Source organism: Salvia miltiorrhiza, chromosome 7 (genome assembly GCF_028751815.1).
Source record: "Salvia miltiorrhiza cultivar Shanhuang (shh) chromosome 7, IMPLAD_Smil_shh, whole genome shotgun sequence".
Taxonomy (NCBI): Eukaryota; Viridiplantae; Streptophyta; class Magnoliopsida; order Lamiales; family Lamiaceae; genus Salvia; species Salvia miltiorrhiza.
The window spans coordinates 12,448,671-12,463,483 of NC_080393.1; the positions used below are offsets into that span (position 1 = coordinate 12,448,671).

At 37.1% G+C, this 14,813-nt stretch overlaps 2 protein-coding genes across 2 annotated transcripts; one reads left to right on the top strand and one right to left on the bottom strand.

Moving 5' to 3' along the window:
* Positions 1-1,832: 1,832 nt before the first annotated feature.
* On the top strand, positions 1,833-9,873 carry LOC130992540 (kinesin-like protein KIN-4C). The gene is made up of 28 exons (XM_057917211.1): positions 1,833-2,078; positions 2,241-2,416; positions 2,655-2,801; positions 2,934-3,086; positions 3,173-3,384; positions 3,550-3,719; positions 3,858-3,982; positions 4,099-4,135; positions 4,283-4,374; positions 4,456-4,572; positions 4,789-4,902; positions 5,011-5,094; positions 5,205-5,388; positions 5,531-5,631; positions 5,752-5,850; positions 5,934-6,047; positions 6,153-6,269; positions 6,345-6,425; positions 6,655-6,726; positions 6,802-6,895; positions 6,992-7,023; positions 7,109-7,194; positions 7,499-7,570; positions 7,687-7,914; positions 8,003-8,138; positions 8,344-8,436; positions 8,600-9,115; positions 9,245-9,873. Exons 2-28 carry the CDS (start codon positions 2,294-2,296, stop codon positions 9,602-9,604), a joined length of 3,759 nt encoding a protein of 1,252 aa, XP_057773194.1. The 5' UTR covers positions 1,833-2,078; positions 2,241-2,293; the 3' UTR covers positions 9,605-9,873.
* Positions 9,713-11,412, bottom strand: LOC130993823 (uncharacterized). The gene is made up of 2 exons (XM_057918860.1): positions 10,709-11,412; positions 9,713-9,752 (listed from the first exon to the last, which is right to left on the bottom strand). Exons 1-2 carry the CDS (start codon positions 11,410-11,412, stop codon positions 9,713-9,715), a joined length of 744 nt encoding a protein of 247 aa, XP_057774843.1.
* Positions 11,413-14,813: the final 3,401 nt, after the last annotated feature.

The window sequence follows — 14,813 nt, forward strand, 5'->3', positions numbered from 1 at the left end:
CAATAAATTTAACTACATCAAATTAATTGATAGTCTATTTATATAAATAAAATAAACTAATTACAGATCACATGATGTGGTAACTTCAATTTCCGTAAGAGCGAGCTGTAACGCAACAAAGGCATATAAGGATTTAATATAATCTGTCTTTATTTCGACAAAATAATAGATGTAACTTGATCACTGAATTTAATAATAGTAAATTATAGACTGAAAATAATTAATTATGAATTATTACACATCAAGTTATCAAATCTTAAAAAAATCAAACACTAAAACTTAGCATCCATAAACCATAATATAATCTGCTGAATTTATTAAAGACCACTTGAAAATCTAAGAGATGGAATGCCAAGGCTTATGATAACGAATAATATGCAAATTTTTCCAAAAAATAAAATAAAATGAATAATATGCATATAGATTTTTGGAGATGGAAAACTTAGACACCGAACTATATTGATAACAAAAAAAGTAAGGCAAGGTGAGAAATATTATTTTCATGTTCAAAATTACATATTCTAAAAAAAAATTGAAATTCTTATTTTTATTAGGGGTTATGACCAAAAAAAAAATATATACGAATTTTAAAAAAAGTTGTAATTTTCACACGAACTTTCAATTAAGTTAAAAAATATATGAATTTATATTTTTGTTGTAATTTTCACCTAAGTTTGACTTTCAGCGAAATTAGAGTTTAGTTGATAATTGGAAGTTCACCTGATGTTGATCTAATTTATGATGATGATGGGTATTTAGAAGTTCGGAGGTCTAAGAAGGTAAAAATGAAATATTTAATTTAATTCCGACTGTCACCTAAGATTTAATTTAGTCGAAAGTCAAATTTAAGTGAAAATTGCTATAAAAATATAAATTCAGATATTTTTAACTTAATTAAAAATTCAAATGAAAAATATAACTTTTTGAAAATTCGCGTATTTTTTTTGCCGTAACTCCTTTTTGCCATAACCCCTGCCCTGAGTCCCTGACCCCTTTTTTATTATACTACTCCCTCCGTCCACTAATTCAAGGCCTTCTTTCCTTTTTGGGACGTCCACCAACTCAAGACCTATCCATTTTTAGTAAGTTTTTATTTATATTTAATTGGTTGGTCCCAAAATAATACACTTTTTCTCCACTCAACTAATAAATAATACATTAATTATGGGTCCCTTTCTCCACTCAACTAATAAAAATACACTTTTTCTTAAAACCCATGTTTTGCTCCTCATGAATTAGTGGACGGAGGTAGGGATGGCAGTGGAGCTTGGACCCGGTCCAGATCCGTGGATCCAGATCCGTTTTTACGGATGTGGATCTCAATTTTTTGGACCCGACGGATCTAGATCTGGATCTCAGTTTTGAAAACGGATTTGGATCTGGATCTTGAAATTTTAGATCCGGATCCGGCCCAGATCCGACCCGTGGATTCGTTTTATTATATATATATTTTTTATATTTTATATTTAGTTTACTAATAATATTAACTAAATTAAAAATAATAAATAAATTATATTCAAAAGAATAAAAACTAAAAGTAATTAGATAAAAGTATTTTGTGTTATATTTTTCATGATAGAAATTAGATGTTGTTGATTTTGTGAAATTGTTTTAATTTAATTTAAAAATAGTAGATCCATGGATCTGGATCCGTGGACCCGCGGATCTGGATCTGGATCCAAAATTTTTAGATCCACGGATCTGAATCTGGATCTGGTATATGAAAACGAATCTGAATCTGATATTGGCCAGACTCGGTTCAGATCCGGCCCGTTGCCATCCCTAGACGGAGGGAGTATCAATTAAAAATCTCAAAATCGAAGGCAGAGAGAGTACCGTTCCAAGACCACTCCCAGTGCACGTGACATGTGAAATTTGAATTGTGGATATCAGATGCAACCGCTGTTTCTCCAATTCAATTTTTTGAATTCCATCATACCCTCTCTCTCTCAATTAAATTTTTTTGCATTTCCATAGTAACCTCACTCTTTCATAGATCTATCTGTCTCTCATTTCGAATGGAATAGCCGCCATCTATCTCGCTTACTCAACGCCGATTCTGACTCTCAGTTCACAACGTATTTCCGCTTTTTCCTTACAATTCAGATATATGCTTCTGCTGTTCTGTTGTTTTGTCGGGGGATTTTTGGTGTAATTTTTTTTTGTTTGGTTCAAAACATGGGTTGCAGCTGATTGTAGACAATTTTCTCACTTTAGTGCATTTTTTATTCGTCTTCCAGATTGTATGTAGGCAAGCTTAGGAATTTGGTAAATTGAGAGAACGCAGCTGAAGATGGAGAACTCCGAATCGTCGTCGCAGAGTGTGAGGGTCGCGGTCAATGTCAGACCGCTCGTCACCGCTGAGCTTCTTGCGAGCTGTACCGACTGCATTACCGTTTATCCCGCGCAGAAGCAGGTCTTTATCTCAACCAAATTTGCTCTCCTTTTTAGATTGGCTTATGTTTTTGTTGATGTCTGCTAAGTATATGTATTGTGGAACTTGTGGATTGGAACTCATTAACAAACATTGGCACTTAGACAAAACTCATACGTTTTTTTTTTCTTTTTTTTTTGTCTTATTAATTTATGATTTGGATGCTGAAAATTTAGCTATGAGATTGCAACTAATGGGTTTCCTCTTTTGACCGCATCAGGTTCAAATTGGATCCCATTCGTTCACATTTGATTATGTCTATGGTAGCAAGGGATCCCCATCTTCAACAATCTTTGATGAATGTGTTGCTCCACTTGTGGATGCTTTATTTCATGGATATAATGGAACAGTCCTTGCCTATGGCCAGGTAAGCAAAAAAAATATCCTGAGAATGACTGATTTCTTTGTTTCATACTAGCAGTATCAAATTTTTTCAGGGGATGACATCTCGACTCTCGAGAAAATTTAATAATCTCATATATGATTGTTTTGATCTTAGACTGGATCTGGGAAGACTTATACCATGGGTACAAATTATAATGGCGAAGAGCATGGAGATGCCATCCTTCCTAAAGTAATGGATACCATTTTCTCGAAAGTTGAGACTTTGAAAGAGTCTACCGAGTTTTTGATTAGAGTATCTTTTATAGAGGTACCAAACATAAAATTGCAAAATTTTACATCTAAATATGTGAACTTCATTTCGAGTTGGTTACTGATTAACCTTGAAATTTATAGGTTTTCAAAGAAGATGTGTTTGATTTGCTAGACCCAAAGACTACAGGACCTGCAAGAGTTCCCATTCAGATCAGGGAAAGGGTGAGCGGAGGAATTACGCTAGCTGGGGTTACAGAGTCGGAGGTGAGGACAAAGGAAGAGATGGCTTCATACCTTCTCCAGGGTTCACTAACTCGGGCAACAGGGAGCACAAAGATGAATAGTCAATCAAGGTATGATTTTATTTTTTTTATTATTTATGGTGTGTTTATTTTTCATTTTAACTAATCAAAATGTTTAGTAGTGCAAGTATTTAATCAAAAATACTTTACATGTATCAATAAATGGTTCCAATCACAATTGATATGCTTCTAACTTAAATTATCTTATTTATTTAGCCGTTCACATGCTATTTTCACAATCTCAATGGAACAAAGAAGACGAACTAATGCTTTAGCTGAAGATGACGTCGGTGACGATGTTCTGATAGCGAAGCTTCACTTGGTTGACTTAGCTGGCTCTGAGCGTGCTAAACGTACAGGTGCTGATGGTTCACGTTTGCTGGAAGGTAATACTTATTATTTGTTGTGTGACTTATAGATATGTATGTAGATGAAAACTCTTTACTTTTAAGAGGTAAATCTTTTCTATTGGTTAGTTTTTGAACACTGAATGAACTTTCAAATATCTGTTTCATGTCTTCTAGGTATACACATTAACAAGGGATTATTGGCTCTTGGGAATGTCATCAGTGCTCTAGGTGATGACAAAAAGCGCAAAGAAGGAGGTCATGTTCCTTACCGTGACAGCAAGTTAACACGCATATTACAAGTAAGGTTTTCTTTTACGTATTATCTAATGAATTTATTTTTCTCAAAAGATCTATAGAAAATATTTAATAGACTTCAATGTGCTTATCGTGCTAACTAATACATAATCTGTAACAGGATTCACTTGGCGGCAATTGCAAAACAATTATGATCGGTATGCTTTTGCATATATTACCATTGTTTCATTGGATGACACATTATTATGTGATTCGTATAATGCTTGTTGAAGATTGACTATTGATGAATAATTGGCATATACTCTTCTCCCACTGTTATCCAATAATTGTTTGGATGTTTACAGCATGTGTAAGTCCTGCTGACACAAATGCCGAGGAGACACTTAACACATTGAAGTATGCAAACCGTGCAAGGAATATTCAGAATAAAGCAATTGTAAGTTTGAAATTTATCACTTATCTCTAATCATCATGATCATAGTTTGTAACTTAAAACCTCATATGTTCAAATTTGTAGATCAACCGTGATCCAGTGTCAGACGAGATGCAACGGATGCGAAGTCAAATTGAACAACTGCAATCGGAGCTTCTTTATTTTCGCGGAGATTCGAGTGCACCTACTGAAGAACTCAAAGTAATTAATATCCACCAGTTCAATGTTTTATTTTATCCAAGACTCTTCTGAGTTGAAACAAGACAGTAACCATGTTTACTGATAATCTTGTTTTTACAAAAATGTGATCTACATCTTCTAGGAAGTTATTTTAATCATCCCTCTGGGGTCGGGGTACTAATTTACTACACATTCTTTGTTTTCCGCTTGATATTTACACTAATTTTTGATGCACAGATTCTTAAGCACAAAGTATCTTTACTTGAAGCTAGTAAAAGTGAGCTACAGGAGGCTCTTCAGGAATGCCGAATCAGTTATGAGCATCTGAAGCAACGAGCTATTGATGCTCAGGTTGGCATTACATTGATGTAATTTTGACCTTTTCCTTATGGGCACAAATTATCTGGAGATCAGGAAATGCTAGTCTCATCCATATTAATCTATTTAATTTTATTACAGGTGGAAAAGGATAGACTGGTTATGCTAGTTGAATCAATTCGAAATGGAAATCCTTTGGATGAGATTAATGACAAATCTGATAAGGTTAAGTTCTTAATCATCTTGAACTTTATATTCAACACTTTCATGGACTATTCAGTAAGGACTGTCTTCCTTTTCTCTCTTGTTTGACGAAATTATTTTCCTTACTTCAGGATTTTGATCTGGTGAAAAGTTATATCACTAGGATTCAGGAACTAGAAAGTGAATTAGTAAGGATACGAAGTTCAAACCATTTAAGGCACGGAAATTCTGATGGTTTTCTTTATTCTGAAGACGATGGAACTCACTCAAGAAATTTGTTTATGGATGCTGATATCAGAACTGAAGAAACTGATGGTATGCTGCCACCTACTGTTTTGAAATTCAATGTTTCTGGCAGCTGGTACTTTTGCAGCTGCTTCACTTTTTGTGTAATCATAGCGAGTGAATAAATGATTAGATTGGTTGCTACATGATCTCATCCCCTAACATCTTACAGTTGTGGTGGAAGATGTGGAAAAAGAGCTTGAACATTCTTCTATTCAGGAGCAACTGGACAGAGAACTGCAAGAATTGGACAAAAGACTTGAGCAGAAGGAGGTAAATGTGTTGGGCAGCATTTTAAGTTTGCAGATCCCCCACTACTTTCATATTTATGAATTTTCCATTTCTCTTGGATGTGCATACACTGACTCATTGCTTTATCTCTTCCTCGTATAGGCTGAAATGAAGCGGTTTGCAAGCGGTGATACATCAGTCCTTAAGCAACATTATGAGAAGAAAGTACACGAACTAGAAAATGAAAAGTGGACTCTACAGGTGTGTTCTTGTTCGTGGTGCTCTGTTCCATGATTTTCTATTCAAATGCCTATCTCTAATGTTGTTGTCTTTCACGTTTGTAGAAAGAGATCGATGAACTTAGGCACAATCTTGCCAATATCTCTTCCAATTCTGATGATAGTGCTCAAAAGTTGAAGGAGGAGTATCTTCAGAAATTGAATGTTCTTGAAAAACAGGTGAATAATAAAGAGATGTTATTTTTCAGTTAACATTTTTGTTATAACTCCATTCTTTCTAGAGGTTTCATAGTGCTCTTGTTGATGAGTCTGTCATCTCTACAGGTAGCTGAGTTGAAGAAAAAACAGGATGCTCAAACTCAACTGCTGCGACAGAAACAAAAGAGTGATGAAGCTGCTAAAAGATTACATGATGAGATACAGAGAATAAAGACACAGAAGGTACACATTTTGTTATTTTGGGCTTGACACAAAAGTCTTGGTCTTCTCATGCAACTAATTTTATTTTCTGTAAAGGTCCAATTGCAACATAAGATCAAGCAAGAATCTGAGCAATTCAGACAGTGGAAAGCATGTCGGGAAAAGGAAGTGCTTCAGGTAATTGTGTTTTATTTGTCAATTTGAGCACTCTGAATTTCTACCTAAACAACTACCCTCTCTTTCACATTGTTTTCTTGTTATTCTTTTCAGTCCAGCTGTTCTGATTGAACAATAAATTGTAGAGAAAAAAATTGTAACTAAAGGAATAACATCTCTCAGATGAAGTTACTTCATTACATCGTTAAATTTTTATGAAACTAACCCTTTGGGAATGTCTTTTCTATAGCTAAAAAAAGAAGGAAGAAGAAATGAATATGAGATGCATAAGTTATTGGCACTCAACCAGCGGCAAAAACTGGTAATTTTTTTTTCCAGCTTAGTCATAGTTCTTTAATATTGTGGAAATCTTGATCTTATGATTGTTTCATGTCAGGTCTTGCAACGAAAGACTGAAGAGGCTGCAATGGCTACAAAACGTCTTAAAGAGCTGCTAGATTCTAGGAAAGCTTCATCACGTGAAACATCTGGTTCGAATCTATTTGATAATATTCATTATCCATATTAGTATAAGATAGATTCTTTAAATATTTACAATTTTAGCTTTCACTTTGAAATTTATGCAGGTGCAGGAAGTAACAGAGGTCCTGGAATCCCGGTACGTGTCTAGGTGTCTCTACTAGAGGGGCTTGCAAGGCATTCCCCCTAATTTGTAAATTACCATATCTTCTTTCATTTTGAAGGCACTAGTGCAGACTATTGAACATGAACTTGAGGTAACAATAGGAGTGCATGAGGTGCGGTCAGAATATGAGCGGCAAATGAAGGAGTAAATGCAATCACTCTCATTAATTATGTCCATTTTACTTTTGCAGCTCTTATGTATCATAGCGCTTCGGTGTTTAATTTCTTTTCTTAGTAACTTCATTTATCTATGACTTGTAACCTGTGTTTCCTTTTATATCGTTTCCCAATCAATTTATTGCCCTTTTTGAAGCCTGTGCAAATATCAATCAACAACTAACTAGAATTAGCAATAATGTTAGATATTATAACTTGTGATGAAAGCAACAATGAAGGTTAGTTCTATACTTATAGCCCAAATTCTTATTGTGATTTCTATATACATATAGGAGGGCTAGAATGGCTGAAGAGCTAGCTAGGCTGAAGGAAGAAGCATTGATTGAGAAGCAGCAGAACTTCAGGTCTGAAGTTACTGAATAAGTTTTCAATTGTATTACACGTTTTTGGTTATTGACTATTTGTTCCCTTACAATACAATGGCTTCATTTACTAAATTAGTTTATTCCATTTATTGTAGTGAGTTCCCACAGGTAATGTCTCCTGGTGCTAGAAACTCCAGGATTTTTGCCCTTGAGAACATGCTTGCTACTTCGTCAAGCACCCTTGTTTCCATGGCATCTCAACTATCAGAAGCTGAGGAGCGTGAACGAGCATTTAGTGGCAGAGGAAGGTGGAACCAAGTTCGTTCTCTTGCTGAAGCAAAAAATGTTATGAACTTCCTTTTTAACTTGGCATCATCCTCTAGGTAAGTAATTTTCGTAAACTTCTTATGGTTTTTGAAGTTCATAATCATAGGCTGATGGCTTTCTTCTCACATATTTCACCACTGACAGATGCCAGCTAAGGGATAGAGAAGTTGACTGCAGAGAAAAGGACTCTGAAATTAGAGACCTGAAGGAAAAAGTAGTTAATTTGGTAAGACAACTAGAGCTAACAAAGACAGAATTCAGTCGTCGGGAAAATTTGATGGTGAGTGCACCATATTGTTTGTCACAACATATACTATTTTGTATGTGGTTAAGTGCAACTTTTTCATTATGGACCATTTTATATCTACAGCAATGTCTAATACTTTTAATTTCTAATTTTAGATTTGTTACTTTATAGTGAAATGTGACAGTGATGATCCTGATTGAAACTTGTTTGAGTGTGGTTTTTATGATTCATTTGGCAGATGTTGGCACTGGAGAGACAATCAAATGGAAAAATAGGTTCTGAGAATACGACGAGCAATAGTGACAAACATGTTTATGACTTGCGGCCTAAGGTATATATATGTATATATTGACACTATTTGTTTATTCTTCTACTTTTCAAGGAAAAAGAACTTATTATCAGTTGAACACCACTATAATACTATCATATAACAACAGAATCTCTTTTGCATGATTTATTTTCAACGACGTACTGATTGATGTTACATGCTTTAGGGATCTCGAAATTCTACTATTCTCAGTAGTGGAATATATGATCTGGAGCTTTTAGAAGATATGGATACATCAGATGATGAACAATCAAATCTTGAAAATGATGAGGATGGAGATTGGGGCAAGACAAGAGAACGGAAAAGACGCACTTCAAGAAAAAGGAATTCGAAAATGGAACATTTTGATCAATCCCTTTCTATGAGGTACACTGAGGGAGTGTGCTGCTCTTGCAGCAAATCGTCTTCCTGCAAGACCTCAAGATGTGAATGCCGAGCTGCAAGTGGCATTTGTAGTTCATCATGCAGCTGTGAGGCTACTAGATGCAGCAATAGGGAAGCATCTATGAAGAACATGTTGCAGCTTTCTGATAATATGTCGGTGTGTGATGAAGCAGAGACGAGTCATGATCTTGCTGCTCATGGTGCAATGCTGCTTGAAACTGCTCTTTCTGAAAAGCCTGCCAACCAAAACACTGATGGTGCTGCGAGGAAGCCATTATCTGACATTGGAAATAACATTGTAAGTGTAATTCACATGCTTTTTTAAATAGTGTATGAATTCAGATGATATCTTTGGTAACTGTATAATTTGGCGTCGAACTTTGTGATCTGAACTTGACTTTACAATTCTCTTTTCTTAATATTTCAGGGATTATCTAGTATACCAAAGCCAAATCTTAGGAAAAAGTGGCGCAAGTCAGCCATTCAGCTTGTGCCTGCTACTCCACCCATCGCTCAGCCTCAGAACAGTGAAGCTCCTGGACAGCCACCCATCGCTCAGCCTCAAAACAGCGAAGCTCCTGGACAGTCAAAAGCTAACAGAGAAAATGACATTCCATTAAAATTACCTAGAGCAATGCGCTCTACATTGACGAATAACAATCAGCTGAAACAGAGGAATACAGAGCAGCCGAGCGAGTTGGTTGATGGTGATATCTACACTTCATCTCTTGGAAGTCCTCGTCAACAAGCAAAAACAAGAAATGGGAAAGAAAACAAGGGATTGTAAGCTCTGCTTATCTCCTTGAAATATTAAGGATGATGTACATGTTGCTTCCCCTAGTTGTATTCTTGCTTTCTTTTATATTGACACCTTTAGGAGATAATTATTGTTCAATCACTTAGGAACTGTTGCAGTGCAGAAGTTTGCGTTGCTCCTGATCAAACTGACATTATGTGAGAAAAAAAAGAAAAATGGTTGTGTCGTGTTAGCTTTGTATGTTTATCCATACCGGTTTATTCTACATGAAATTCGAGTGATGATTTGTTTGGATGTTAGATTTATTAGAGCATTTGCATTGGTGCCTACTTGATAAGAGGGGACGACATTGAGTAAGAAGGTCGCATTGGGGTTACTTGATAACCTACTTGATTTTTTTAGTTTTTATTTTTCTATTTTTTATTTAAGTTTAATTGCATAAATTTAAATCACACAATTTACTTCAAATTTAAATTGCATTAATTTTGAAATCCTAAAAATTACATAAAACTTAATAAAATTAAAACAAATCCTAAAAATAACTATTTTTGCTTTAGAGGTCCGAAACGTGCCCAAACATGCTCGATCAAATCACGTTGGAGCGTAGCGTTCATCTGCCTATCTCGGAGAATAATATCTCTTTGCACATATTCTTCAAAGGCAACTGGGGTTGCTCGAGCACTCTCCGTCGAATCACTGCTAGAAGCCCCGTGTCCTACGCCGTCATCTCTCCAATTAGTTGCTCCTTCACCTTCGTGCTCCACAATCATGTTGTGGAGAATGATGCAACACAACATGATGTCCTTGAGGTGCTCCACGTACCAATTGCGCGCCGGCATTCGAATGATTCCCCACCGAGCTTGAAGGACTCCAAAGGCACGTTCGACATCCTTCTGTGCCGATTCTTGCATCTTCTTGAACCTCGTCTCCTTCGAATTTGTTGCCATCGATGGACTCTTGACGAAGCAACGCCACTCCGGATATATGTCGTCGCATAAGTAGTAGCGATGGTTCGCCTGAAAGAACACGAACGGCGCCGTTCCATCCAACACATCGGCGAAGAGAGGCGATTGGTTGAGAACGTTGACGTCGTTGTTCGAACCAGCGACACCGAAGAAGGCATGCCAAATCCACAGATCGTGGGATGCAACGATCTCCAAGATCAATGTTGGCTCCCCTTGATCATCGCGTGTATATGCGTCGTGCCACGCCTTTAGGCAATTCTTCCACCCCCAATGCATACAATCAAGACTCCCTAGCATCCCGGGAAATTCGTGTCGCGCCTCGTGCATCTGAGTAAGGCGTGTGATGTCCTCCCCCGTTGGACGACGCAGATAATGGGCTCTGAAAGCCCGGATGACAGCCTTGCAGAACTTTTTGAGGCATACACGCCCGTTTGAGTCGGCGACTTTGAGATACTCGTCAATATTATCCGCACTGACGCCGATGGCTAATTGGCGGATAGCCGGCATGCATTTCTGCAAATGGGAGAGAGAATCCTGACCTATTGCATCAATGGTCATCTGGAAGTAACTATCTTCACCTTGAACAGCCTCGACGATGCGCAAGAACAACTCCTTCTGCATTTGAAAACGACGTCGGAAAAGTGTAAGCCCGTACGTCGGATTATCGTCGAAGTAGTCTTGCATAAGATGTAGATGGGCATCCTCACGATCACGGTAGACGTAAGACCGGGGACGCTTAACACGTCTCGGCTCCGGTGCCGGTTGGGTGTAGATTTGAGCAAGCAAATGTTTATGCAACTTTATCTCCTCCATGATCGCGTGAGCTACACCGTCGGATGAATCAGACGAAGAATCGTGCTGGTGTTTCGCCATTTTTTGAAGAAAAAAGAAGGAAATATTGAAAGAGAAATATTGGAAGAGTGAAAGAGAAGAATTGTTGTTGTGTGAATGAAGAAGGAGTTTAGGGGTATTTATAGATAGGAAATAAAAAAAAAATCGGTCAATATAGCCGTTGAAGGCAAAAATAAAAAATAAAATCGGACATAGCTGTTAGAGTTCAAAATTCAAATTAATTTTTTTTAATTAACACGCGCCTGATATTAAAGCCCATCGTGCTTACCCTTTCTATCGGGTAGCACTTAAGTAGGGGGGCTGCATCGCCCTACTCGATCTCGACCCTACTCGAGTAGGGCGTTGTGGGTGCTCTTAGTTACTTTACATGTCGCATGCGGCAATATGTTATACAGGAAGATTGCATTATCTATATCTATATCTATGCTATATTAAAAAATGAGTCTCCAATTTCAAATTGATTTCAAATTGATTTGGATGACAATTTCATAAATAAATTCAATTAAAGAGGGTGGTGAAATTACGTATTTAAAAAACTGCCAACAAAATTTGAAAGTTGAAACATACACTAATTGCCATTAGGGATGTCAAAAAAGTCCGAAACCGACGGGTCGGTCCAAATACACCCATAAAAAAGGAAGGTTAGGGTTGAAAATTTTAAGCCCGAAAAAAATTAGCCCGAATGGCCCGAACCGAAAATAGCCCGGCCCGATAGGGTTGGCCCGAAAACCGAGTGGGTTGGCCCGACTAACCGAACACTTTCTTAATAATTAATGTTTAAACTTTAAATACTTTACTTTTTAATTCGATAAAAACATTTTGATGCTTGTAGAATATATTTTGAATTTTTTGCTAACTGTTAATAACAAACATTTATGATATAAAAGTAAAAAAAAGATAGTCATTTATGTTAAACCCATGTACAATTTTTATCGGAAATAAAGTTAAATTTAGATATCATGTAAACTTACGTTAAAATAACACTAATTATTATATCTAACACAAGGCGAAATATCTTTATTTAAAAAATACGACATATTTTTATTACAAGAATATGATTATTTATAAAAAAAATAAACATATAAAAATCGTAAACTTGCGGGCCCGAACGGGCTAGCCCGAAACCAAGTGGGTTAGGGTTAGGGTAGAAAAATTTTAGCCTGAAAAATAAAAAAATCGACTAGCCCGAACCGAAAATAACCCGAAACCGAATGGGATGACCCGAAACCGAGTGGCCGTGTGATTTATTATTATTGTGATTTTTTCTTAATTTTCTTATTTTTTCAATATTCAACTAAAATATATTTAGTTAAAATTAATTTTTTATTGCATTTATAAATATGATAATTGAGATCATGTCAATTTTATATAAATATATAATATAAAAATATTTTTCATGCATTGCACTGCATGCAAATGCTAGTTTGGTCGAATAGTGATTTTTTGGATTAATTGAAACAAAATTTTGTGAACTTAATGGATTATAAGAATGTACGTCTCCTTTATGTGAACTAGTGTGGCACCCGTGCTACACACGGTATGATGATTTATACGTATTTTGAATTAGTATAATAAAATTATATAATTAAGGGTTAAGTACCAAATCCCCCCAACGTTGGGGCCTCTATCGCGTATAGGATCCTATAGTCAGGGTAAGCGCTGTTTACTACCTCAACGTGGCTAAACCTAAGCAAATACGTTATTTAACGACCCCAAACGCCGTCTGCTATTTAATTTTTTTATTATTATTTTAATGAAGGTGGGCCCCATTTCACACGTCACTACCACTAACCTTCTCCCTCCATCCCCGCCGCCGCCCCCAGACATGTTCTTCCCCAACCTCCGCTGCCGCTTCCCCCGCCACCGCCAGCCATGCCTTTCACCGCCACCAGACATCCCTTTCCCAAACCTCCCGGCGTCCTCCTCTCTCTCTTCACCGTAGATCCTCCCCCAATCTTCCCAGTAGCCATTGCCAAACATCCTCCCCCATCTTCCCAACCACCACCACCACCACAACAAAAGAAATCAACCCCAATTCAGAGGGAGGTTGAGAAATTGGGAACCAAACCCCAATTTTTGGAGAAATCAAACCCCCAATTTTTGGAGCTTCAGTTGGTGCGGCGGAGGCGCATAATCTGGTGGGGGAGGGCGGCGGAGAAGGAGAAGGGATTGCTGGGGGTAGGCGACAGAGGCCGTCGAGGAAGGCGGCGGATCTGTGATGGTGGTGGGGAAAGGCGGTGGAGGAAGAGGTGTGGTGGTGGGGGAGGGTAGCGGAGGGAGCTGGAGCTGGAGAAGACGCGGTGGAGGAAAGGCGGTGGATCTGTGATGGTGGTCGGGGAAGGCATGGCTGGCGGTGGTGGGGGAAGCGGCAGCGGAGGTTGGGGAAGAACATGTCTGGGGGCGTCGGCGGCGGGGATGGGGGGAAGGTTGGTGGTAGTGACGTGTGAAATGGGGCCCACCTTCATTAAAATAATAATAAAAAAATTAAATAACAGACGGCATTTGGGGCCGTTAAAACACGGGGGGAAGGGGGGATTTGCTTAGGTTTAGCCACGTTGAGGTAGTAAACAACGCTTACCCTGACTATAGGGTCCTATACGCAATAGGGGCCCCAACGTTGGGGGGGATTTGGTACTTAACCCTAAAAGTAAATATTACCATTAGGGTTTAATATTCAAGGTTTAGGGTTTAATATTCAAGGTTTAAGGTTTAGTATTCAGTGTTTAGGGTTTGGTATTGATTATTTAGGGTTCATTGTTTAAGGTTTAGTTTTCAGGGTTTAGGGTTTAGAAAATATAATACTTTATATTGAATGAAGGGAAATAATTATATTAATATAAATATACATTTGTGCTAACAAATGTATATTTTATACTTATTAAAAATAAATATTGTCTTAATAAAAAGTAATTATTCATAGTAATATTTTAAAATTGTTACTTTTTACACGAAAATTGTTGATATAAAGAAAGGTAATGTTTTAAAAATATTACATTTCTTCATGAATATAATTACTTTTCATCATAACGATATTTACTTTGAAATCAAATGAAAAATAGAAAGAAAAAAAACCAAAAAAATACTCCCTCCGTCCACGAAATGAGTACCCATTTGTGGACGGCACGGATTTTAAGAAATGTATGAAGTGTAGTGTGAATAGTTTAAGGGTCCCACTTTTTGAGTGTATTAATTAAAGTGATGTGTGGGGCACACTTGCCAAAAAGGGAAATGAGTACTCATTTCGTGGACAGACGAAAAAGGAAATATGAGTACTCATTTCGAGGGAGTAACAGAAAATACATTAAAAACAAAAAGAAGGAGTGTATTAATTAAAGTGATGTGTGGGGCACACTTGCCAAAAAGGGAAATGGGTACTCATTTCGTGGACAGACGAAAAAGGAAATATGAGTACTCATTTCGAG